Here is a 26,263-nt window from a genome sequence, read left to right on the forward strand (position 1 = left end):
TTCTTGGAAGTCTGGGGTAGTAGACTGGGTAGAGTCATATTCCAGAGTCCTCTCCTACCCCTTGGGCAGATTCCTATGGCTTAACTGCCTATGCTGTCAGTAGGAATGGAGCCCATCCAGGGTTTAGGAGTGATGGGCTTACACATGGGTGGGGAGAGGGGCTGGTCTGTCTGACCCTGGAGTGGCAGTAACACAGCCAAAGGCCTCAGCCGCCATCTCTTCCTCTCCCTCCAGGGGCGCAGCAGCCTGGAGGCAGCAATTGTTCCTTCAGCCTGTGGACTGCAGCCAGGAGGCCACTGCAGGGTCAGGGCCAGGGCAGGAGGCCAGAAGCGGCCTCAAGGGTGCAGGAATACCCACAAGTCAGGAGCCAGTGTATGTCAGGCTGTATCCAGCAGGTGTGACAGAGTGGGACTCTCACAGGGTCTTGGAGCTCCTGGGAGGTAGGGTGCTATCTTGTATTGATCTTTTGAAGCGGGGGAGGAGGTGGGTCTGCCAAGTCAGTGGCTGGTCTGCTGGATTCATAGGAGGAAAGGGGACCACCCGGCTCTTGTATCCAGGGGCTAGGGGTTGGGAGCTGAGGGTGAATGTCCCAGCCTGAAGGTCGGAGTGTAGGGCGGAGAAGGGGTTGGGGGAGGTGCTGACAGTGACCAAGAAGCCCCACACCCCTAGGGCTTGGTTCCGGAGGAGGAGGCGGAGGGCAGCGGTTTCTAGGCAATGGGTTGGCGGGGGCTCTTGGGGCATGGGTATTGTGGGGTGAGGGGAGTTGAGTGAGAGGGTCAGGAGGGGAGTCTCAGACACTAGACACTCCAGCCTAGGATAGCGAGAGCAGAGACTGTCACCAGAGGGGCCAAGGAGGCGGTGGGTGCCGCCCTGGCAGTCAGGGGCTCTGTGTGCCGCTGTAGCCAGGAGAACTCCTCCTGAAGCTGGCGGCGCTGCAGCTCCGGGCCCACCTTCTCACGGATGATTTGGTAGTAGCGGTTCAGGTACTGGAGCTGCAAGACATAGGAGGGGTGAGGGCTTCACAGGCCAAGGTGTGGGAGCTTGGTGCCAGCTTGGCCCAGGTCCCCAACCATCCTCAGGTGAGCAGGGGAGGGATGCCCAGTGTGAGCCTATAGATGCCACTCGTGTGGACCCTCCCAAAGTGAGGGAAGGGGCAGAGGGTCTTAGGGTAGGGGGAACAGAGGCAAGAGAGGGCCAGGGCCAGGGAGAAGGCAGTCACTGGCTTGAGGGCTCGAGATAGACAGCGCCAAGGGGTGCCCGCTCACCTGCTCAGAGGACAGCAGGCTAACATCAATGAGGTTCCGATCGTAGGGCACCAAGGACACCACTTCAAAGGTCAGGTAGGTCCCTGGGTACTGGGGGACCCACAGGTAAAGGAGGAAAGCAGGAAGTGAGCAAGGCTAGACGGAGAGAGAGAACACTCCACCCAGAAGCCCGGGGCACAGGGAACTGGCCTTGTCAAGCCTGAGCCCCCACAGTGCCCTTGACCACCCCTGTGTCCACCACTTAGCCACCTGCCTTTGGTGCTTCCCTCATGATTCCTGAAGTTTAGACTTAGGCCTATGTTTCTCAGATGTAGAGATCTAATTTCCATCTCTACATCTCTCTCTCTGTCTGTCCGTATCTCTGTTTCTATCAATTGATGTATCTATGAAGATAAGCATAAAGAAGAAGAAATAGCCCATAATTCCCATCTCCCAGAGAGCTCTTGCATGTATGTGCTTAGAAAATTCAAACTACAAAAAGAGACTCAATAAAAATGAAAAGATTCCTCCTTGCCCGGTTTCTTTCCTGAAAACATTTTTGGCATATATAATATATATACAAGTATATTCTAAAAAAAATTCAAGCATAATGGATCCTACTATACACTTTCCTGCACCTTCCCCAACTCTGTCCCTGCCCCCCACAGTAAACTTAGGAGAGTGCTCCATATTAGCACAGGAAGGTCTACCTCCTTCTTTTTAAGGGCCCATAGTATGTGGATGATAATTTATTTAACCAATGATGGATATTTGGGCTGTTTCCATTTTTTTAAACTATTACTGTGAATGCTACAATCAACATCATCATATAAACATCTTTATACAAAAGTGGCATTTTGGGACTATAGCCAGAAGGTACACATCTGGCAGTGGGAAGGCAGAGACAAAAAGTACAGGCACTTTTAGTATAAATTTTGATAGATATTATCAAACTGCCTTCCTGAAAGTTTGTAGGTATTTGTACCTACCCAAGCAACGTATGAGAGTGTCCTTGTCCCCACAAACTCACAAGCACTGGGTATCATCAAAGTCTTTTGCTTTTGTCAATCAGGTGGTACTCCATTGTCACTTTGATTTATATCTTTTTAACAATAAAGTTGAGCATCTTTTTGAATTTATGGGCCATCTGTGTTGATTTTAGTTAATTGCCTTTTTATGTCTTTTAATCATTTTTTCTGTCTTCCTTACTTTGGTCTTACTAATTTTTTTTAAGTCGCTAAGTTGTGTCTGACTCTTTGCGACCCGTGGACTGTAGCCCACCAGGCTCCTCCATCCAAGGGATTCTCCAGGCAAAAGTACTGGAGTGGGGTGCCACTTCCTTCTCCAGGGGATCTTCCCGACCCAGGGATTGAACCCAGGTCTCCCACATTGCAGGCAGACGCTTTAACTTCTGCACCACCAGGGAAGCCTTTCCTTTTTCCAGGGGATTTTCCCAACCCAGGGATCAAACCCAGGTCTCCCGCATTGCAGGTGGATTCTTTACCAGCTGAGCCACAAGGGAAGCCTGGTCTTACTGATTTTTTAAAAGCTTGTGGTAAAAGAAGGACATCCCCCCTTTTTCAGATATATGTGCTATACTTACCATACATCTTTTGACCTCATTTTGGCATTGTTCCCATATAGACGTTCTTTAACTGAGTCAGAGTTATAAAGGCCCCTTTCTGCCCTGGGATTATTAATGAATTCATATAGGTTTTCTTCTAGATCTTTTATGGTTTCACCTTTAAACCTTGATCCATTTGCAATTTTTTTTAGAGTAACAACGAGGTTCTTCAGTTTAATTCCCCCAACCAAATGATTAGCCATTTGTCTCCTCTGCCCAATGATCAAACAATCTCTCTTCTTGACTGTTTTGAGGCAACAGCTTTATAGTAAACTAAATTCCCATCTCGTTTGATGGAAATTAGAGGGTCTATTCCTGGACTAACTATTCTGTCTCACTGTTCCATCCGTCTTTCCCATCTCTGCTGTCTTACTGTTTTAGTGATGGCAGCTTTGTAGTGTGGGCTAGTATCTGCAAGAGCTAGTTTCCCTTATTGTTCTTTTCCAGATTATCCTAGCTACTGAGCTATCTTTGTATGTTTATCTTTACAAATAAACTTTACCATCATTTTGTGAAGTTACAAAAGCATCCAGTTAACGTTGAAATTGCGGTTGTCTTGAATTTGTAGATTAATTTAGGGAGAAATGACATCTTCATAATATTGAGGCTTATTTCCAGAGAGCACCGTTTACTTAAATCTTTTTTTAATGTCCCTCAGTAGAGATTTTCTGCACATAAGTCTTTTAAAGTTTATATCTAGGTATTTTATCTTCTTGGTTGTTATTATACAGAATCTTTATAACTAACAAGCTCCCCTGGTGCTTATTATGTGCATGGAGAACCAATGATTTAGGGCAGCGCTACTGATTCATTTGGTTCAGAGTGAGACCTGGGCATTGGCTTGAAAAAAAAAAAACAACAACTCTAGATGATTCAAATATTCTAATGTGCAAACAGGTTTGAGAAACTGTTTTATGGAATTATTCTGGTGCTAAGGAAGACTCTAAAGAAATTCATGCCCATACACTGAGTTCTCCTTTGACCTTCCTCACCCCCGATGCAGCCCAAAGTCCCTGCCATGCTGTCTACCCCTCCAGCCTGTCTTTACCTTGGTCTTTGCTTCTACCACAAGGGCCACATCTTCCAGACGGATCCCAAATTCTCCATCCAGATAGTAGCCAGGTTCTGGGAGACAGAAGAGATGCTGGTGACATTAGGTAGGGGGAAGACCCAAGCCCAGGTTTCCTGTACTGAATGAGGAGTGGCAGTCCCACCACTTGCTAGATGTTAGGAGGGGCTTGGTGTTATGGTGGGACAGCCTATTTGGGACTGGGGAGGTGGGTGAGGGAGTACAGCAGTGGAGTCTGGGCGGGCCTGTGTGGGATTGTGCTCCCTGAAGGCTGGCATTTGCTAGAATGAAGTCGTGGAGGAGTCCGAGAACTGTACCAATGGAAGTGAACATGCCCTTGGCCATGGCAATGTTGCTGGACTGGAATCCCACTGGCCCTGCAAAGGGAGAGAGGGAGAGGCAAGGCCAGCGTCAGCTCTCCTGCACTCGCCAGCATGGCATCTAGCAGGCTCCATGGCATCTGGCAGGTTCTGGGAAAGAGCAGGTAACTGGATACCCCCAGCAGCATGCATCCACCATCCTCGTCTACCAGTGACTGGTTGGCTCTGGCTTTTATTTCTCTGGGGTCTGGGCCAGTCAGCCACTGTGTCTTGACCTGCCTCTCTTCTTTCTGGACCCGTCCTGGATGCCAGTTGGAATGGCCAACTGCCAGCATTTCTCACTTACCCTGTGGAGCACCAACTTCCCACCAGCTGGGTCCCCTGGCCTGGGTCACTGCCCCTCCACGGGTCCCAGTCCTTTCCATACCTGTGAAATACTCTGCCTCTCTCATAAGAGGGGGGACTGCAGGAGAGTGCCAAAGAGATACCTACACTCGTGCACACATAGGAAGTTGCCAATGCCGTGGCCTGTCCCGTGACCATAATTGAGCCCAACATCCCACAAGGCTTTGCGGGCAAAGGCCTCCACCATTCGTCCTGGAAGAGAGACAACCTCCAGTCAATTGGCTGGACGCCACAGTATTGGCTTTGCCCCTTCTGGCTAACTCTTCCAAGACTAACCACCAGGATGGTGCATGAGGAGAGGGGACCGAGAGGCAGGTAGGCATGCCCTGTCTCCAGTCTATTCTATGTTGTACCCGTTATCTGGACCTCCCCATGTGTTAAGACACCTGCTTCCTCCCAGAATCCTCCCATGATTCCTGCAGCACACTGAACACCCCTGCCTCTGAGCTCAAGGCCTGGCTCTCCCACTAACCCTCTGTGTGATCTTGGGCAAGTGGCTTTCTCTCTCTGGGCTGGACTGGATCTATACAGTGGAAGGGGTGATGACCTAACCCCTGCCCCACTGGCCTCCCAGGGTCTGGCTGCAGTGGAATCAGGGCCTGAGGCTCTGGGTCCAGCCTGGTTTCCAAAACCCACCTGAAGTAGCAGCTGGGAAGACAAGTCTGGACAGGTCAATATTTCCTATCAACACGCGGGTGTATGCCTCCTGATGGAGAGAAGGTGACAAATGTGCATGAAGCCTGAGTGGCTAAAAACTCATATGTGGGCCCAGGGGGATACGGGGGGACCCATGCATGCTTGTGTGTGGGCACACAGGTTCCGGAAGACGGCCAAAGGAGGCTGAGGGGCACCTGCCCAAAGCTGGGGCTTGGTCCACGTGGTTCCCTTGGCTTGTCTAGGTGGGGGGTGAGCTGAGGCTGCGACAGTAAGGGTTTAGAAGGCAAACTCCCTGGGCTAGAATCCTAACATGGCCACTCACAAACTTGACCTTGATCAAGTGTTTTGAGCTTCTTTGTGCCTCAGTTTCGTGGTCTGTAATGGGATGATCATAGTACCAGCTCAGGTCGTTGGGAGGAGTGGGTAGACTTGTGCGTGTAGGGTGCTCTCAACAAAGTAAATGGGTCAAATAGAGGTCAGCGCCCCTCTGCCCTTATCATGATCACACTTGAGTTTTCTTACGGCCTTATGATTAAGTTGAGGCCTGATAATGGGCAGGCCAGCCTTGCTCTGTTGGGGCTGTTACCTCGTGGAAAGAGAGAGGGAGGCATCTTCTCCCAGTCACTCCCTGTGGTGATGTGGCGAGTCCCCTTCACCACCCACCCCCCCCCCACACACACAGGGCTTGTCATCTTGAGCGTGACAGCCCGGGGCACTGGATCTATCCGCTAAACTGAGCTCCTGGAGGCCTGACCAGTGTTTGTTTTCTCTGTCTCTGTTTCAAGTACAATGTCTGAGCCACAGTTCACCTGCTGAATGCACGAATGTGGTCCCAGAGGTGCACAGACCGTGTCCCCACACTTACCCCCAGCGGACCAGCCCTCATTGTTTCCTGAACAGTGAAGTCCCTTTCCACCTCTGAGACTGTGCTGGTGCCAGTTTTTTTTCCCCTGGAATGGAATGCCTGTCTTCTTCCTTTCTGCTCAGCACAGACTGCACTAAATAAATCTTTGTTCATTGAGTTTCTGAAATGGGATGATGATAAGCTTCGGCTGAGGCCCTACCAGGGGCCTGAAGTATCTCTGGGGAAGTAGTCCGGGGCACTGGGTTTCCTGGTACTAATTTGCTGTGTGACCTATGGTGAACTACTTAACCTCCCTGGGCTTCAGTTTCAGACTCTATATAATCAAATGGCTCTTGCAGGAGTGGTTGCTTGGGTGTTCCTTGGGTGAGCATAGGCAGGGAAATCTGGTCTGATGCCTACCTTTTGGAAAGCTGAGGGGGTGCCCCAGTGGACTGTCCTGGTGACGTCTGTTGTCCCATCCCTGTGGAGGACAATCATCAGGTCCAGCTCAGGTGAACACTTTGGGGTAGGGATCGTGGCCCTGTTCTTCTGGAGTGTTCACCACTGGGGTTTGAGTGGCAGGACTGGGATGGCGGTGGGGAAGGAGGCCAAGGGAAGAAGATGGCAGCCATGATGCAGTCCCCATCCTCAGCATGTGCATCTGAAGGAGCTCTGCAAAGTCGTCAGGAATCCTGAGTCCCCACATACATCCTCCACCCCAATCCCACCCATTTTGACCAAAAGTTTCCTTGGGCCAGTTTGGCTCTAAAAGAAATGCTCCCTCCAGGCTTCCTGTGAGGCAGGAAGGGATTGTCCCACTCTTACAGATGGGGAAACTGAGAGATCATAACACTGTCACACATTCATACACTTATTTACTATTTACAGAATGAGGGATGCAGAACAAACCTCATTATCCCCATTTCATCGACGAGACAACTCTCCCTCGCTGGCCTCACGGAGGCCGGGCCTGGCTCAAGCAGTGGCTTTATACAGTTCTCTCCATTGTAAACATGAATCTGCCCCAGGGATTTGCTCAGTGAACCGAAGCTGCCAGAAGGCAAACAGTCTGACTGCCAACCACCACCTGCAGTCGTTGCCCCAGAATGGCCCCTGTGGCCACCCCCGCCCCCAGGGAAGTGGGGAATGGTCCCAGGGCCTTTGGGACTCCAGCTTGGGAGCAGGTCACAGGATGTGGCTGACTTCTTCAGAAGGAGAGAAGAGGAAGTGAGGTGACCGTTTCCCTGGCCTCACCCTGCTTGAGCACGCCCCAATCCAGCAACACACCGAGAATTCACTTCCCCTTTGCACATCAGCCATCTCAAGTCTGCACTGCGCCATACTGGTGACTGCAAGGGCTGGTAGGCTGAACGCCCGCCAGGCTGGCTCCCAGTGAAGGGCCTTTGTCATTAGCACATTCACCACAGGATAGAGGATGGGAAACGATTCCTGGCTCTTGCATCAGTTCAGCACATCCCTTCCTTTCCCCCAAGTTTCCCAGAGTCCAACTGCTTCCCAGATGAGAAGGGAAAATCCTCCAGCCCATTTCAACTCAGCTCCTGTGTGATTGGTCATACATTTGGAAGGAATGGGCTTAGCCTATTCTCATGGTTATCGTGGGCTTCCCTGGTAGCTCAGCTGGAAAAGAATCCGCCTGCCATGCAGGGGACCTGGGTTCGATTCGTGAGCTGGGAAGATCCCCTGGAGGAGGGCATGGCAACCTACTCCAGTATTCCATAACGGGGCTTCCCAGGTAGTGCTAGTGTTAAAGAACCCATCTGTCAATGCAGGAGACATAAGAGATGTGAGTTCGATCCCTGGGTCAGGAAGATCCTCTGGAGGAGGATATGGCAGCCCATGCCAGTATTCTTGCCTGCAGAATCCCATGGACAGAGGAGCCTGGTGGGCTACAGTCCATGTGGTTACAAAGAGTCAGACATGACTGAATCGACTTAGCCCGCATGGCTATCATGTCTAGGTGTTCAGGTTGTGCACTGTACAAAAGTAACATATCTTAAAAAATGCCACTCACCAAATGGGTATATACTAATTTCAATGAGAGCACACAAGTAGACACGCAGATTGTGGAGTCCTGGAGCAGGGGACAGTGCCCTCCCACATAACCCTATCTGTGGCCATGCACATACTCAGAACACACACACGTCTACTCACAAACATATCCCATGCTGATGGTAGTGCCTTGTCCCAGCTCTGCTGCTGGCTGTCCTCTGACGCTGCGTCACTCACCTGCCTGCTTCTCTTGAAGGTCCGATCCTGCCCCCACTCCACATGATGCGGTCACCTCACCAAGCACGCAGTGAGGGGCGGGGTGGGGGCGTGCACTATGCTGTCACGCCATGCAGGTTGTGTCCAGGGTATTTGGGTGAGAATATGGGCATACTTTTTGCACAGTCAAGCAGGGCAGTTGGGACTGTGTAATAATGTTCGGGCTTAAAAAAACCTTTTACTTGTACAAGGGGAGTCTTTTCCTGATTTTTAGGCATCTGTGGGCAGCCGCACTTTTGGCCTCTGTCGGTTGCCCACCGGGCAGGGATTCCCACGTGTGAAAATGGACAGGCTACTTAAGCAATTCAATCCAGGCCTCTCCTTTCTCAGATGCAGAATCCACGCCCAGGAAGGGAAACCTTTGGCTGGCTCTTGTCTGAGCTGACACAGCCGGGCCAGGGCGGGGGTGAGGTGGAGTACATACCAATATTGTCCCCCAGAATCCAGCAGATATATCTCGTCTGAGGACAGCTTGCGGTGCAGCTCTTTGGTGGGGCTGGGAAGGGCAGAGATGCTGAGAAAGGAGCAGCCTAACACTGAGCTAGGTAGGGAGGGGTCCTGAGTGGAAGCAGAGGAACCCCTTCCTCCCTGTGGGTTGGCTTTTCAGCTAACTCCCTTGGGGACATCATCATCTCCCAAAGGGCCCTGGAAGATTAATGAACTTCTGCTGCTAATGTCCTCAGCACACATCTGTGTATCCTACATCTCCCCAGGCCAGGCCCTGGTCTCCAGGGAGGGAGAAAGGAAAGAGCCCTGAATGTGGGAGATGAGGAGGCCTTAGCGAGCACCCAGTCCAGCCATCTTTTACATCAGGAGGCCCCTCAGGAAAGCCATGAGGGAACTGGGCCTGGACCCAGATGCTCAGTCTAGGGCTTTCTCTAACTTCCTGCTGCCTCTAGGAGCAGACGGCCCCAAGAAACCAGGGCACAGGAAGGGAGGGAACTCAAGGGTGAGGCTGGAGAGCAGCAGTTGGTAGAGCTGAGGAATTCCTACCATGCTCCTCTCTAGTAGGGAGAGGGGGCTGGGCCAAGGCAGCTGAAGGCTTGGGGCCACCAGGAGAAGGAAGACTGGGATAGGCTAGGCCAACCACTGGAGGGTCTCTGCCCTCTCCCAGTTTTGCCCTTGCCAGCCAGAGGCATCTGGTGAGCTTGATCACTCCCCTTCCCCAGTTTCATCAGGCTGGCTGCAGGTGTTTGTTTGCTATGGAGCCAAACATCTGCCCAGCCTATATCTGGGGGCCACCTTGGTTGGTTCAGGGACAGTGAATGGGCCCTTCTTCCCCACGTGCTTGTGAGCTTTGAGAATTAAATAACTCACAGGAAGCAAAGGAAAAACATCCAGCAGCAGTCCCACCATCTGCCTTCCAGATCCTTCTGCCCTAAGTGCTCATAAAGTCCCAGCCTCCTGGGCAGTGAAATTACTCAAGTCTTAATTCAAAGGAGACTCCCAACACCTGACTAGGCTCTAATTCCCCAGCCCCAGCTCCCACAGTGCTAAAGACCTCAAAGCTTAAATGTGGACTCAAGTCCTCCACAGGGCCCTAGAAAATTCTTCCTCCTGAAGTACCTGTAGTGGGCCAGGGCAGCATTCAGGCCACTTGCAGAGATGGTTTCAAAACTGGATCCAGAGAAGAACTCCTCCTCTCTGGAAAGGACAAGGCAGGAATGGTCAATGAATGGGCTCAGGGACTAGGCTGGGCCCAGGAGAGCTAGCAAAGGCAAGTGAAAAGTCATGTTTGCTTCTCCCTTGGCCAGGCTCCATTTGGCTTTCCCAGTCCCACCTCCTGTCCTTTCCCAAGCCCTGACCTGTCACTTATAGACCACTCAAGGTCAGAGAAGGAGAGACTGCAGACACCAATTATTCCTCCTCCACCTCCATTTTACAGATGGGGAAACCAAAGCTTTGTGTCCCAACGTTGAGTTCCTAGTAAAGCAAGTGTGAAGAAACCTAGCTCCCTGTATCTGAAAACTCCCCCAGCCCAGGAGCAGCATTTTGGGCTAAGTATGCCCTCAGGGAACCTCCCTCCTCAGCCTGATATTCTCAAGTGGTCCAAGGTCCTACTGGCCTGAGCCGGCCTCTCCTCAGAGGCCCGTGCCTGAAGCAGACACTAGGGGGCGCTGTTGGGTTGTGGCCCTTCTAGGTATCCAGCTCTCAGCAGTGTTGGGGAACGTCATCCAATACCCCTGCCCAGCTTCCCGACCACTCAAGAACCTGTCACTCCTTATTCCAGAGAGCCCTCAAATACAAGGAGGGTCTTCCTTCCCCAGTAAGTAAGGAGACCAGGCTCCCCTCCCTGCCCCCATTCCCACACTTAGTCAGCCGAAAAGGATGGCTGTGGTCATTCACCCTCGGAACTTCTCCAGTTGTTCTGCCCCAGAGAACTCATCCACGGTGCCTTGAGGCACATTCTTCTCCAGCCAGACCAAGTAGCGGATCACAGCCACAGCATCCCGCACCTGGAGCAGGACAAGCAGAAAGGCAGACTGAGGAACGGTCTCAGTTGGGGCTCCAGGATGCAGGAGATGTGGTGACTGCTCTGGGAGCTGAGCTGTAAAAACGTGAGGGTTTAACTGGCCATGTGATACTATTAAGGGATTCGTATTCATGTCTATATACATGATCAGAGTATGGTCATGTTTTAAAAAGAGTTCTTGACTTGTCAGAGATACTGAAATGTTGCTAGAAGAAACAATGTGATAGATGGCATTTGCTTTAAAATCATCCAGCAGCAGAGGATGGGGAGTGGAGGTAATGACTGTGGGGTTGTAGAGGAAATGAGATTGGCCTTGAGTTGATGATTATCAAAGCTGGATGATAGTGACGGGGATCACTAAGCTATTTCCTCTACTTTTGTACATGCTTAACATTTTCTACAAGAAAAGTTTTTAAAAATGAGGCAACATATCCCAGTTTTAACAGGAATATCCTGGTGGGCTGCAGTCCATGGGGTCGCTAGGAGTCAGACATGACTGAGCGACTTCCTTTTCACTTTTCATTTTCACTCATTGGAGAAGGAAATGGCAACCCACTCCAGTATTCTTGCCTGGAGAATCCCAGGGATGGGGGAGCCTGGTGGGCCTCTGTCTATGGCGTAGCACAGAGTCAGACACGACTGAAGCGACTTAGCAGCAGCAGCAGCATCCAAAGGGGCAAACCATCTTCTCCCCAGGGTGAAGAAATTATAAAAGCTAACATATTTAAGACTTGGAGTGTGCCAGGTGGCGGTATTAAAAGCTATATATATATTTAATATATATAAATATATAACTGTATTTATACACATAGAACTCTATAATTATTATATAAGTATCATATTTACATAATTATTATATATTTATAGGTATATTTTGCACATATACATAGATGTATATAAATGCAAATATGTACAAAGTGAAAAAGTGAAGTCGCTCAGTTGTGTCCAACTCTTTGCAACCTCATGGACTGTAGCCTACCAGGGTCCTCCCTCCATGGGATTCTCCAGGCAAGAGTACTGGAGTGTATACTGTATATATTTAGGGCTTCTGAGGTGGTGCAGTGGTAAAGAACCTGCCTGCCAATGCAGGAGATGCAAGAGATGCAGGTTCAATCCTTGGGTCAGGAAGATCCCCTGGAAGAGGAAATGACAACCTACTCCAGTATTCTTGCCTGGTGGGCTACAGTTCAAGGAGTCACGAAGAGTCAGACCCAACTGAGTGATTAAGCATGTACATGTTGTATATATTTATATTATGTATTATAATTAATATATTTAAACATATTATTTATTTATACTATATAATGTAGAGAGAGATATATCTTTAATTATCATAACAATCCTTTGCTGCTATGATAGTTACATAGTTACAGCTATGATCCTCATTTTACAGAGAAGGTAACTGAGGCCCAGAGAGGTGAAGTGACTTACCTAAGGTCACACAGCTAGGAGGTGGCTAGAGGAACTAGGATTTGAACTCAGACACTGTAGCTCTGGGACTCAGGTTATAAACCACTGAACCAAGCTGTGAGTGAGGGGGTGGAGCATAAGTGGGTGTCCAGGAGTTTGGTGTTCACGTCTATGTTTCACTAAGGGCCTTCTTGAGGCTCCTCGTGCATGGTCTCCTTTCTAACCCATCAGACTGGGAGTGCCCCAGAGGCCTGTGTGTCTGCCTGCCCATGGACTTACGTGACTGGCCCTGAGGAGGGTTTGCTCCTTGCTGTTTTTCACCGCCTTGGTTACCATCACTGGGGAGTAGGTGTCTTCTAGGAGCTTCTCCTGTGAGGAGCAGAGAGGAGATGGTCTGGGAGCCCTGTCTAGGGCATGGTGGGGTTTGAAAAGGATTAGCAGGAAATCCTGGCTGAGATGAGAGCTGCCGTTTCCTGGAGTGGCAGTGCCCTTCCTGTGTGTGCTTTCTGACTATGCAGGGCTTTCCTTGTCTTCTCTGTCCAGCCTAACCTTCCCTCTCTCCCTCCCTCCCTTGCTTCCTCCTCCCTCCCTGGTCCTGGATCCCCACAGTGCTCTGGGATGGATGCAAGCCTGGCCCTTGCCAGTTGTGGGCTGTTCGGACAAGTCTATTTCCTGCACATCTCGTATCATAACAACTGCCACTTACTGAGAGCCTGCCCTGCTGCAGGCACTGGGCTTTATATGCACTGTCTCCTTTTAAGCTCCTCAGAGCAATTCTTTTGAGGTTGTAACTCTTAGTGCCACTTTACAGGTGAGGAAGCAGAGGCCTGGACTGACGAAGTCACTCATCCAAGGTCCTGGCACAGTCGGTTCTCCGCCTCTCATCTGGCGACCTCAGAGCCTCTGCTCCCCCAGCCTCTGTGACAATGTCTGGGATCTCTGTGGACAATGTCCTGCTGCTGCTTCTCCTGTCTCTTTCCAGGGAGGCCTAGAAGGAGACTCACTGCACCACTGCTGACTGACCAACTGCCAGAATGGACAAGGGGCCCTCCCCCTTTCCCTGTTAGATTGAGACTTATCGGGGCTCTTGGTGGGGGTAGCGGGATGGTGCCTGGCATGAGCTGGGGCCTGGCAAACCCACCTTGGGTATCAATTCATAGAGCCCATATGAAGTATAGCTGGTCCCGATCCAGATCTTCACGTCTCCTGAGGCGTAAGCCTGGACACTGCCAGAGACTTGGCTGTAGTCTTCGACTTGCACACACAGGGAACCGGTGCAGCCAGAGTTCAGGTACTGCAAGGTCTCAGAGCTAAAGCGACTCTTGTTTGCAAATAACCTGGGTGGACAGGGAAGACCAGCAGGGCCCAGAAGTCTCTAAGGGCAATGCAAAAGACCAGAGGCCCTGTGTTCCTGGAGGTCAGAGGTGGCCCGCACCAGGCAACTGTGCAGGCCAGATTTGGAGTATGTAGGAACAAAGGTCAAAGGGGTCAGGAAAAGGTGATCAGAGGCTTCCTAGAGGGTCCGGCAGGGGCAGGCACCTCACTTCTGGGAAGGCTGCAGGTCAGGGCTGTGAGGGGTTGGAGGAAGTCAATGACCTCAAGCCAAGGACAAGTCCTACCTGATGGAGGAGTCGGTGAGCAATGTGTAGGAATAGAAGAAGGGATTATAAGGGATGTCACTGCCACGCAGGTTGAAGAGCCCTGGGGAAGAGAATTGATGGGGCCTAGCTGAAGCTGACCTGCTTGAGGCAATTGCAAATGGCACCTTTTACCCTCTTGGCTGCTTTGGCCCCCAAAGATCCCCAGCAGCATGCCTACCCGCATCCTCTACCCCTGAATGTTTCTCAGTCTTTCTGGAGAGGGGCGGGTCTTTGAAGCACTAATGAGCTCTAAGGACTCTTTCTCCCAGGAAAAGCATATACCCAGCCAATAGTCTGTGCAGGGTGTCAGTGGGCTTCCAGCCCAGAGCCGGGGTCGGGTGAGAAGCGCTGAGCCATGCTGGGACAGAGTGGGGCTGCATGGCGTGCTAAAGCTGGGCGTGTGAGCGCCCTGGACTCATGGCCAGGTGGTAAGAGGTGTTTGCTGGGCCTCCTCCCCTTCATGAGACAACAACCTCTACTGCTTTGGTCGCCTGGTCCTCCAGTGGCCCGTGGGCTGGCCCCAGATCACATGGGGCTTCCTGGTTTCCTTACTGGGTAGGCATAAGCTACTGCCCTCACCTCAGTTCCTACAGGTCAAGGCCAAAGAGCTCTCAGAACCCACAGGTACATGGTCATTGCTGCAGGGCCCAGGAAGCTTAGGGGTTCCTGGGCAAGCCAGGCCCTCCCTGTACCCACAGATCTATACTCACAGGCTGTCTCATCCAGTGCAGATAGAAGGACAGCAGTTGGGGCCTCAAGATGCTTCTGCATCTGGCTGCGGATGCCACCTACTTTCTCCTGCCAGGTGCTCCCTGGAAATGAAAGAGCCCAAAGAAAGCATGAGTGACCTACCTTCTCTTTGCCACTCTGTTCCTGAGAGGGCTCCCTTTAGGGCAATCGTTCTCCATTCCTTTAAAAAGCAATAGAACCCTTTCTTTAATCAGACTCTTACTTGTGTAGTCAGTAAGGACATGGGGCTCTTGATCCAGACTGTTTGGGTTCAAATTCCAGCTCTGTGATTACTTGCTGGGTGATCTTGGGAAAATTACTTAATTGCTCTGTGCCCTATTTTACACATCTGTAAAATGGAGATGGGTTATAATAATAGTGTCTACCTCAATAGAGTTGTTGTGAGGGTCGAATTAACTAAGATTTGTAATGTATATAGAATGGTGTCTTGCCATATAGAAAGTCCAGTATAACTTTCTGAGTAATAAATAGGCATGCAGAAGAGAGATCAGCAGAGCAGCCTGAGGTGAAGAGCAAACGGATAGGGCTTGCCCATGTTTAATCCTCTTCTCTGTGGTAACCCCAGCACTTACTAAAGCCACTTGGGTCTGAGCTAAACACTCTGTGTACATTGTTTTAATCCTTACTTGGCCCATTTTACAGATAAGGAAATTGAGGCTTTAGAGAGGTAAAGTGATTTATCTATGGTTTTTCATAGCTGGCAAGGGGTGGAACTGAGACTTGACCCCAGGTCTGTTTGACTACATGGCTTGCACTCTTACTGGTACAGACATTGGATGACCTTGCTAACTTTGTTAGTCTCCACCTTGTCCTTAAACTCTGTGTCACAGACCTGTCCTTTTGGAGATGCTTGTATACTGGTTCTAAGACTTTGGTTTTCATCTTTTTTTCTTGCTCCCTGCAATCCCTCTAAAGAGTCTGCCCCTCTGCAGGGCCAGGAATTTGCTGGCAGAAGATCATAAGCATGAAGAGTTCTAGCTGGGCTTGGAGATTAGCATAAATAACATAATTCAATTTAAAAAAATCTTTATGCAAACAGGTAAAACTATTCAACAAGAACCAAAGCTTTGGGTGTAATACTGTTTTTTAAGGTTGATTCTATTTTACTGTGGTAAAATACACATACCATGAAATGTATCATTTTAACCATTTTAAAGTGCACAACTCAGTGCCTTTAAGAACATTCACGAGATTGTGCAACCACCACCACTAATTCCAGAACATTCTCATCATCCCAAAAGGAAACCCTGCCCTCCAGCTGTCCCTCTCATTCGTTTCTCCCCCCAGCTCCAGCAACCACTGATCTGCTTTCTGTCTCCACGGACTTGCCTATGCTGGATATTTTAGCCAGATGGAATCATACAACATGGGGCTTTCGCTGGCTTCTTTCACTTAGAATGATGTTTTCAAGGTTCATGGATGTGATACATTTTCGAGACAACAAATGAAAGGCAACTTCAATGGCTCGATACACAGAGGTATCTTTGAGTAACTACTTTTCATGCTCTTTACTTCATCCCCTTTAAAACCTGTGAGTGACTGGAGAGAAAGTCTCTCTTATAAGCTTAGAAAGACTCTGTTCTTGGGCTTCCAGGCCAAATTCTTGCTCTGCGTGGCCTTTCCTTGAAGACTAGCAGCCTGCAATGGCTTGGTTTCCTTTCACTTGTGGGAAGTGATAAAACCCATGTGAATTCTTTCCCAGCGCCTGGAAGGTTTTCCCTCTTTATCCCCTCCTCTTCCTGATGGAACTGCAGCCTTCCTTATCTGAATGGGATGAGTTTTATTTATGATGGAACTGTCTTGGATAGCAGGTTTCTTTAAAAACTGTGTCAAGCAGCAGAAAGATTCTGCAAGTTACATCAGAATGGATAAAGAAAATTGGACCCAATTGTGACTTGTTTCATCAGACCCAAAATTTTGAAATTTCTCTCCTGTTTTCCAGATTCCTTTCCAAACAAGAAGTGTACATAGACCTGTGTATGGAAATGGGCCTCTCAGATTGCCCAATGTTCCCAGGAATCCAAGTCAAGGGCTTGTATCAGAATTCCTAGGAAGGTAGGGAGTGGTGGTGGTCAAGACACTGATTCATAATCAGCAGCCTGGGTCCGGTCAGGAGCTTAGTTACTACTTACAAGAATCATAGAGCATACTGTTCTCTTATGACATATTTAGATGGTGTCAGTGGGGTCAAGATTTTTGATGTTAGAACTTTAGGGGGTCAGTTAACTTTCCTTTGTGGTTTGGCCAAAACTTGAATCTTAATCTGTGCCACAGATTGACCTTGAGTTTAGTTTATGCTTGCTTTGTCCACACCAGCCCATCTGACCCCAGCCATCTTACATCTGAATTCCTCATCACAGGAGGGCCAGAAGTCAAGGTCTGAATGATTCAATACAAAGCAGTCTTCGCTACCAGAGAAGCAACTCATGTTTTTTTCTCTCTGCAAAGGGGTAGGGATTTTTTCATCATTCTCTGACTCCCTTGTTTCCTCCCGCTTTAAATCGTAACACTCTTTATTCCAGCATTTTCTAAGTATGGTCTGAGGACCCTCTGATTCAGATTCTCTGGGGAGAGGGGGCCTAGAAACCTGCATGAAAGGTGCACATGAAACCATTGCTTTGGAACCTCTTGGGATGAATTTTTCAGCCAAAGGAGCAGCACTGCGGGTCGGTGCTGCTTCAAGCTGGGAAAGAGGACGAGCGTAGGAAATTACCTGTGAAAGCCTCCTGCAGGGCATAAATGGGCTCACTTGGCACTGGAGGCCTCTCTGACCCCCACACCAGGTCCACAAGGTTGACGGGGACGGACAGCAGCTCTCTGTCAGAGACTTGTAGGGCCTTGGCATAACTCTCCCAGGAGTCTACAGAGACAGGAAGGAGTTTAGACTTCAGGAAAAATTGTGACTAAGGCAAAGTTAGCTCTTGTCCCCTCTGTCTCTCATTCCACTCCTGTAGCCTGGCTGCCAGAGCCTGTCCAAGCAGTCTGAACCTTCTGAGCTCTGCCCTTTCACCTTCTTCCTTCACTTTTCAAAGCTCAGTTGTCCTGAGCCCACCCTAATGCTGTCCACAGTCAGCTGGCTAAGCTCATCTTTTTAAGTGTCAATGGCTGTGGGGCCCTCTTTTCGGTCCTGTCTGCATGCCACAGCCCAAAGGAATGCTGAGGTTCAGGCCACTGGAAAGGCTGGCGGAGAAACCAGGTCTGAAGTGGGAGCCTTCCACTACATATTCATGAGGACGCCACCTTTGGGGGCAGGCTGGCCAGTGGTGGGGGCACCAGGGCTCAAGGAGCCATGTTCCTAGAGGGGAGAAGAGAGGACTGTGCTGCTTCTTCTTTTTATTTATTTTCTGGCCATGCCACACACCATGCAGGATCTTAGTTCCCAGACCAGGGATTGAACTCATGCCTCTTGCAGTGGAAGTGCAGAGTCTTAACCACTGAACTACCAGAGAAGTCCCAGGGACTGTGCTTCTTTACTCAGAAACCCTCCAACTCCTCCAACGCTTCCAAGCTGCCTTCCAGAAGAGGGCTCTCAAGTGATTCTAGTGCCCCGATCAGTAGAGTCCCAGGGTACAGAGGATGGTTCTAGGTTGAAGACCATCTTAGCCTACTCATTGATTAGGTCTTAACAACTCCCTGAATCTTCTAGTTTGGGTCTCTGCACTCCTGACTTTTAAAAAACTCTATTCTTTTAAATGTCTTTTCATTACACAATCCCGGAATACAGCCTTGTTGCAAAATACTCTGCAACCACAAGTTCAAACATTCTATTTTTAGAGTCCCCCTGCCCCTCCTTCTGCCAGGATGGGTTTCTTTACATCCCGAGGGCCTGAGTCTCCCTCGCTGGTGTGTAGACACACACTGGAACTGAGGGAAGAACGTACTGATGGAGAAGAGGAAGGGGTCGACGCCCACACGTGCTCCAACAGGAATCTCAGTGAGGAGCCAGGTGACGATGGGAGTGGTGCCAACTGAGAGAAAGACAAGAAGGTACATTGAGGTTACCACAGCCCTCCAGCCAGGCTTCTGTCTGTGACAGTCCTGTCAGGTCTGTCCTCCATGATATCCGTCTCTAAGGTTAGGGATGGCTCCAAATTTCCCAAGCTCCTCACAGCAGCCCAGAATGGCCTTGCAGGCACCCCCTCACCTGTACCTTCCCCAGGAGTCTCCTACCTTCCTTATGAAGCTCCCAGTTGCAGTCCATCTGCCGCTCAGCCTGGGTCCAGTAGCGGCTATCGGTCCAGAGAGAGGCTTTCCCCATGGTCACCACCGCGACTCCTGGGGCAGAACAGAGACTCTTGGAGGGGAGGGGGACAGTGCAGAGCATGGCTTTAGTTAGCACATGTGTGATGCGGTAGTCTCTGACAGTGTCACAAGGGGCCTCTAGAAAGAGTTTCTCTCCTCCCTTGAAAGGAAGTGAGCCAGGAAATGTTAAAGAGAGTGTTGGGGGGAAGGCTGATGTGGACACTAATCCAGGGGCCTTGCTGAGGACAGGCAAAGAAGCCAAACCTGGTGACTTTGGCAAAGAGAAGAAGGACCAGTGGTAGGCAAGTCAGGCAGCTAGAAGCCCAGGGCAGGGATGTTTAAGCATCAGTAAGGGAAGCTTAGGTTTCACTCAAGGAGCCAGGATCAGGGTGAGAGGCCAATTCCGAAACCAGTACCCTAGAAAGGGTCTCTATGTTTGTGTCTCATTGGATCACGTGAGGTGATGCTGTCCATAAAGGGACCAGCAAAGTAAAACTTTGCCCCCAAATGAGCCATCGGGTGAAAGAAATCAGTGGCTAGATATAGAGGTAGCAACTGACCCAGAAATGGAGCCCAGGGAGTGTGAGGCTGGGCCTGGCTGTGGCCGAGGCTGTGAGCACAGGAAAGAAGTCAGGAGGGCCATTTGCCTCGTGCAGAAGTGTGGCTGGTCGGCTTTAAGATGTGCCCTGGTGACCCCTTTAGGAGTGATGGAGGGGAGACAGAGAGAGTAGCAGGGGCCTCTGGACACTAAATCCTGGGGTCCTGGCTGCTAAGAATTAGTCACACTAGGGCCTCTCTGACCACTCTTGGTCTCCCAACAGAAGCAATGAGGGGCAGGTAATAGCTGTTACCTGCAGACCCTGTAAAGCCTGTAATCCATGCACGCCTCTGGTCATATTCACCAATGTACTCGCTCTAGGAAATCAACAACACTGTCATTAGTCTCCTTCATGGAGTCACACCCCACCTGGAAGGCCCCCAACCACATCCCAGTTGTTTCTGTCTAGTCAGAATCAATCAGTCCTACAAGCCTGAGCTCACTGGACACCTCTTCCAGGAAGCCCTCTGGAACTCCCCCAGCTCTCAGGATCTTCCCGTCCTTTGAACAACTGTATTTCTTGGCATCGAAACCCCACAGTCCTGCACTGGATTGTTTTGCCAAGAAGTTTTGTCTCCCCAGCCGGGATGCAAATTCTCTACAGTTGGGATCATGCCTTTTTGTTCTACTGGTTCTCCCCTGCAGTTGTCCTCCTCCCCAGTCTAGCACAGTAGAATGGGTCTATCATAAATAACTTCTGCAGAGAGCTTTACACATTACTGCATTTTGGTCCCCATAATTCTTGGAGACAGATCTCATTATTCCCATTTTGCAGTAGAGAAAACTGAGGCTCTGAGAAGTTCAGATCCTTACCTAAGCTTCTTAGCCCTTTTCAGCAGGTGGGGAAACTAATTCAAGTAATGGCATTGACACTAAAAATGCCTTCTCTTCCAACTGGGTTGGTGCTGGCAGGGTGAATGGGGTGGAGGCTGAGCCAGGGTGGGCAAGAGTGGGATGGGTGGGCAGCTCTGGTTCAGACAAGCATCTTCCCTGACTACTCCCCCTCTTCCAGCCTGTACCTCATACTCTTGGACGTGTGATCATTTCAGCACTCCATCCATCAGCTGATGGGAAGGGCTGAGCCAGAAGGCATCTCAGGGTTCCTCTAATTCAATTTCCAGCCTATATTCTAACCTCCTAGGGCAGGGATATCCTAAACATTTATTCTGGATCCACCATCTAGGAACTGATCAAAATTGTTCTGAAGTTGTTTATAGTTTCATGGCCTGAGGTCAAGGAAACTGGGCAATGTCTTCTGTCCTATGTAAAGGAATACATTGTTTTCAGTTGCCCTAAAACACCCGTGTCCAGGTTCCCCACTTCCTTTCCTTTGCCTGTCAAACCTTTTCTCTGTCTTCCATCTTCTGAGTCTCAACAGTCCTGTTTGTGGCCTGGGTAGCACAGAGGGTGGGGGTTGGGGGGAGGAGTCATCCCTCACCATATGGGCATCCGTGTCGGGGATGATGTAGGCAGAGAGATTATGGATGTACATCTGCTGGCGGAGGGCTGCGAGCTGCGCTGTGGTATTGACCGCAGTAACTGGAAGGTACTGACAGGTGACAGGAAGACAAGACACACACACACACACACACACACACACACACACACACACACACACACACACTGCTTTGAGAAAACGATGGATGCAGGGGCCTCCAGCCTCCCTTTAGGTAGGGGTTGGGGGTGCATAGGCTGGGCCAGCCTGGCCAGAGATGGGGCAGCAGCGGATGTTATGGATTATTCTAGATTAAGGTGCCTGGATAGAGGTGTTTACAAGTTTGGAGAGGGACTTTCTGTGACAGTGATGAGACCTGAGGTGGGCAGGGGCGGTTAAGAACTGTAGGGGTCTGAGCCCTGGCACTGGGCCAGGCCAGGGGATGGTCCCTCTTTGGATACCAGTTTAGCAAATAAACATACAGGATGTTCACCCAGTCACATTTGAATTTCAGGTCAACAGTGAATCATGCTTTAGTATAAGGAAGTCCCATGTGCTATTTGGGCATATTTATATTAAAAACATGATTCACTATCTGCAAATCAGATGTAATTGGGCTGTCCTGTATTTCACCTGGCAGCCCTACCTTGTTAAGGGTTATTTGATCTTAAAAACTGTGGGTTTTCTGTTTGGTTTTGCTTTCTACTCAAGGACACATCCGTGTTGGTTGTAATATTAAAGTGCCCACCGACCTGCCTGCCCCACGGGTCACATACAGCAGGCACGGCACGCACACGTGTCCCATGTCTTGAGACTGTAGTGACCTGCTGGCAGGCCCATGAGCCCTCACGTCTGGGCTGCTCCTGCCCAGGCAGCTCTTTCGCACTCTCATCTAGCTGTGGAAAGAACTGCTCTGGTCTCCAAGTAGGAGCTGACGACCGTTCAGCTCCAATGTGCTGGGCCTTCTCACCAGTCTTCACACCCGAGGCCTCCCTTTCTTGACCTTCCGCTGGCTCTTCTAGCCCTCGGTCTTCCGCCCTCCTCCCAGTTCCTCCAGAATTGTTTTCTTTCCTCCCTTCCGGCTGGCCTCTGCCTCGCCTTTAGGCTAGCTAGGGGCCTCTCGCCTCCTTACCGCCCCTCCTCCCACCCCCTCCCTCTCCCAGGGGCTGCCCAGGCCCAGGCCTGGAGGGAAGGCGATAGCCTGCCGCGGGAATGGTTGAGAGGGCGGAATGGGGCGGATGTCAGACACCTGAGAATGAGCCGCCCGCCCCGGGGGAGGTTAATCAGAAACTGTGGCCCCTGAGTCCGGAAATCGGGAGGAAGGCTGGCAGAGGGCGAGGCTAGCAGCTGGGCCCGTGGGGGATGGGCAGGAAGGTGGGAGCGGTGGGGCGGGGCGAAGGGAGGGCCTCACCGGAGGGCTGATGGAACAGTTTCTCACATCTTCTCTCTGGTCCAGTGACTTTGGGTGGCCCCAGGCATAAGCTAGAAACCGGAGAAAAATCCAGGGTCACTCGGAGACCATATAGGTCCTAGACAGCAGGGGGACATGTTCCCTCAACCCCCCCTCTGAACCCCAGCAGAGCCGCCATCCTTTGTAGCACTGAGATGCTGTCCAACTCTACTTGAGGATAAAAATAATCACATTTCATAGGAAATCAGGCTGAATTGCATGGCACCCTGGGTCACAATCAAAGAAACCTGTTTCATTGACAAGTGATTGCCACCTTTGGATGGGTTTTAGTGCTCATTAAATCAATTTTTCCCTTCTAATCTAATTGGGTCTTTTTAGGGTCTACCAAACTGGAAAAGTTGTGTGTAAATTAAATTTTTGTAATCAGATTTTCCCTTAAATGCTCTAGAGGATCTCACTAAATAATCACCCCACCTTCGCTTTACCCTTCTATAAATCAAATTATACATATATTAGGTTTACTTAAATTCAAGGCCCACTTATACCATTTCTTACACTCTAAATCACTGCGGCTCATTCCAGGCCACAGAAGACAAGCAATCCCAGGCTGACATCGTCCCCTGGTGGGGTAAGGTGGGTTAGCATTTAGAGAGCTCCTACTGTGTGCTAGACACCGAACTCTGCTACTTATCTATATAGTATTAGATTACAGCCCCATCTGCTGTAACAAAGAAACCTGAATGAACTTTTTGGCCAACTCTATATATCATCTGATACTTGCAACAACCCTGTGAGTTGGGTCTTATTGTCTGCTTTCTACAGAGGAGGAAGTCGAAGCCCAGATATGTTTAGTTACTCACCCAAGTTTTGCCACAGTGAGTCTGTGGCAGAGCAGGAATTTGAAACTGGGCCATCTGAGTACAAAAGAGCCAACCATGGAAGTGTCCCAGAAGGGACAGAATGTATGGAGACTTAGTTTCCATTTGAGGCTCTGCCACCAGCTTCCCTTGTAGCTCAGTCAGTAAACAATCTGCCGCAGTGCAGGAGACCCAGGTTCGATCACTGGGTTGGGGACATCCCCGGGAGAAGGAAATAGCAACCCACTCCAATATCCTTGCCTGGAAAATTTCATGGATAGAGGAGCCTGGTGGGCTGTAGTCCGAGGGGTTGCAAAGAGTTGGGCACAACTGAGTGACTAACACTTCCTTATATACTTACTTGAGGCTCTGCCACAAATTTGGTGTGTTCCAAGAAGAGTCGCCCAGTATTCATGAAGCAAACATTTCCTAAGTGCCTGCTGTGTGCCAGGTCCTGGGCTAGCTCCTGCAGGCTCTGGGCCTTCACACTCTGAAAGTCCAGTGGTCTCTGATAGGCCTTCCCTCCAGCCCCCCATGTTTTGGGGGAATCCTTTCTGAGTACAGAATTAGTACACCTGGGTTCTAACACTGTCAGTGCCACACCTGGCTGTCTCTCTCAGTCACATAAACTCAAGGAGGAGATGAGACCCGCCCTGTTGATTTCAGAAAGTGAATACTTGTTTCCATAGGAGCAGATCTGGCAAAATAATGAGGCTAAAACACCTACATAAGAAGCAAGACACAGCCAACCTGTGTCCCTCTGGACACCCCAATTACTGTTGTCTGAGGCCTGGGCTGTGGCTCACAAGGGCCAGCTCTGCAACCTGTGGTCCCTGGCACTGGGGAGGTGTCAGGAGCTGGGTACTGAATGAATGAGCAGGGACCTGCTGCCACAGAGCAAAGGGAAGGAGGCCTTCATAAGGTCAGCATGGAGTGGATGTGGAGGATGTTGAGCTGGGCACTTGACTGTGAACAAAGAGAACGAACAGGGCACCATAATGGTGACAAAGACCAAACTGTAGTCAGGCTCCTCCAAGCCGTCTCCTCCATTAGGTCTGGAGTTCCACCTCCATCGTGTCCTTACTGAGCCTGCATGCAGCAGCCTTAGCAAGAATCCTGGTAAGTCACTTTAGAGAGAATCACTCACCTTTTGTATCTTATCAGCCTTGAAATCTGATCAAATTCCTCATCTCCCACCCTTGATATCTCATCACCCCGCCTTTAGCAAGAATCCTATGAAGTCAATTTAGTAAAAATCGCTTCACCCTTGATGTCTCCTCTTTGTAGTTTTACATCCACTGACCCTCTCACTCTGCTCAAGAAGTTCTCATCCATCTTTACTGTTTTCAGAGTTGAGCCCTTTGTCCCCTATTGCAGTGCCCCTATTGCAGTAGAGGGTTTCCTTGCTAGCTCAGTGGGTAAAGAATCTGCCTGCAATTCAGGAGACTTGGGTTTGATCCCTGGGTCAGGGAGATCCCCTGGAGAAGAAAATGGCAACCCACTGCAGTATTCTTGCTGGGAGAAATCCACGTACAGAGGAGCCTGGCGGGCTACAGTCCATGGGGTCGTAAAGAGTCAGACAGGACTGAGCGATTAACAATTTAGGGCCTTTCTGGTGACTCAGACAGTAAAGAATCCGCCTGCAATGCAGGACACCCAGGTTCGACCCCTGGGTTGGGAAGACCCCCTGGAGAAGGAATTCCAGTATTCTTGCTACGGTCGCAAAGTGCTGGACACGACTGAGTGACTAACTTTTAGCTTATTGCAGTAAAGTAAAAGTGAAGTTGCTCAGCTGTGTCCTACTCTTTGCAACCCCATGGACTGTAGCCTACCAGGCTCCTCCATCCATGGGATTTTCTAGGCAAGAATACTGGAGGGGGGTGCCATTTCTTTCTCCAGGAGATCTTCCCGACCCAGGGATTGAACCCAGGTCTCCCGCATCATAGGCAGACGCTTTACTGTCTGAGCCACCAAGGAAGTCTCGTAGTTGGACTCTAAGTCCAATAGTCTTATTGCAATAGTTTTGAATAAAATCTTCCTTACTCTTTCAACAAGTGCCAGAATCATTTTTTCTTTAACAGGTGGGAATGGAAAGGGGCCAAACCAGACTTGAGATGGGTCTTGAGGGTCCCCAGGACTGTCCTGGGGTTCCTCTTGCTCAAGACAGAGAGAGGAATCAAGAAAAGAGAGACAACCTGGGCCCAGCCTTCATGCCAACCCTTTCTGAGCCCAGAGCGGGGAGGCCAGGGTGCACATACCACAGAGGAGGACAAGCCAGGGGTGGCTACCCCAGCGAGCCCAGGCCATGGGGTCTTCAGATGCTGGTGCTGGGTGGATGTAGGGTCAAGGGAAAGTGGACAAGGCTGTTTCCTTGGCCTCTTCCTCCAGGTCTTTCCGGGGCAGCAGCAGCCAGAGGGTGGGGGCTGGCAATGGGGAGGAGGTGTCCAGCTGGTGGATGGAGAGTCTTCCTCTGGTCTTTCGTTTCTGAGGATTCCAGGAGTCGGGCTGGGTGGAGAAGACTCAACTGCCCCAGGCAGCCTCTGTTGGCTCCCAGTCATCCAGAATAGGGTAAGAGCCCGCCCCGGGCAGAGTCCAAAGATCTGAGACAGAGGAGCGGCAGCTGGTCTCAATCAGCCTGCTTCTCCCAGCCCCCTCTTCAGCAGCCAGCCTCGGCCATTCCCGAATTCTGTCCCCCTCCCTCCTGCAAGCTGTTTCCCATTAGCTCCCCCACCCAGGCTCTGGCTACGGCCCCACTTTTGCTTCGAGATGGACATGGATGTTTATCCTTCCGCCTCTTCTGAGCTGGCCTGACTCAGGAAAAGCCAGTGTCCTCTCTCCCCATTGCCTGCGAAGTGCCACAGCACCCTCAGGGAAGTTAGTTACGGCCGGAGACTGACTTTCCTGAACTGAGGGCTGAATCACCTCAGGACAGCCCCTTCTGCAAAAGTGGCAGTAGCCACTGGCCGAGGGGAAGATTCCCTTCTCTTGGGATGACCGG

At 50.4% G+C, this 26,263-nt stretch overlaps 1 protein-coding gene across 1 annotated transcript; it reads right to left on the minus strand.

The window, feature by feature from the left end:
- Positions 1-797: 797 nt before the first annotated feature.
- On the minus strand, positions 798-25,572 carry XPNPEP2 (X-prolyl aminopeptidase 2). Its single transcript, XM_052663700.1, has 21 exons — positions 25,524-25,572; positions 22,409-22,479; positions 21,001-21,111; positions 19,816-19,879; positions 18,893-18,997; positions 18,604-18,690; positions 17,436-17,582; positions 14,683-14,784; positions 13,952-14,033; positions 13,474-13,669; positions 12,612-12,701; positions 10,796-10,905; positions 10,016-10,093; positions 8,874-8,945; positions 6,584-6,644; positions 5,299-5,368; positions 4,750-4,854; positions 4,255-4,314; positions 3,917-3,993; positions 1,266-1,355; positions 798-992 (listed from the first exon to the last, which is right to left on the minus strand). The coding sequence occupies exons 1-21, from the start codon at positions 25,570-25,572 to the stop codon at positions 798-800; spliced, it is 2,022 nt and encodes a 673-aa protein (XP_052519660.1).
- Positions 25,573-26,263: the final 691 nt, after the last annotated feature.

This window comes from Budorcas taxicolor, chromosome X, assembly GCF_023091745.1.
Source record: "Budorcas taxicolor isolate Tak-1 chromosome X, Takin1.1, whole genome shotgun sequence".
NCBI lineage: Eukaryota > Metazoa > Chordata > Mammalia > Artiodactyla > Bovidae > Budorcas > Budorcas taxicolor.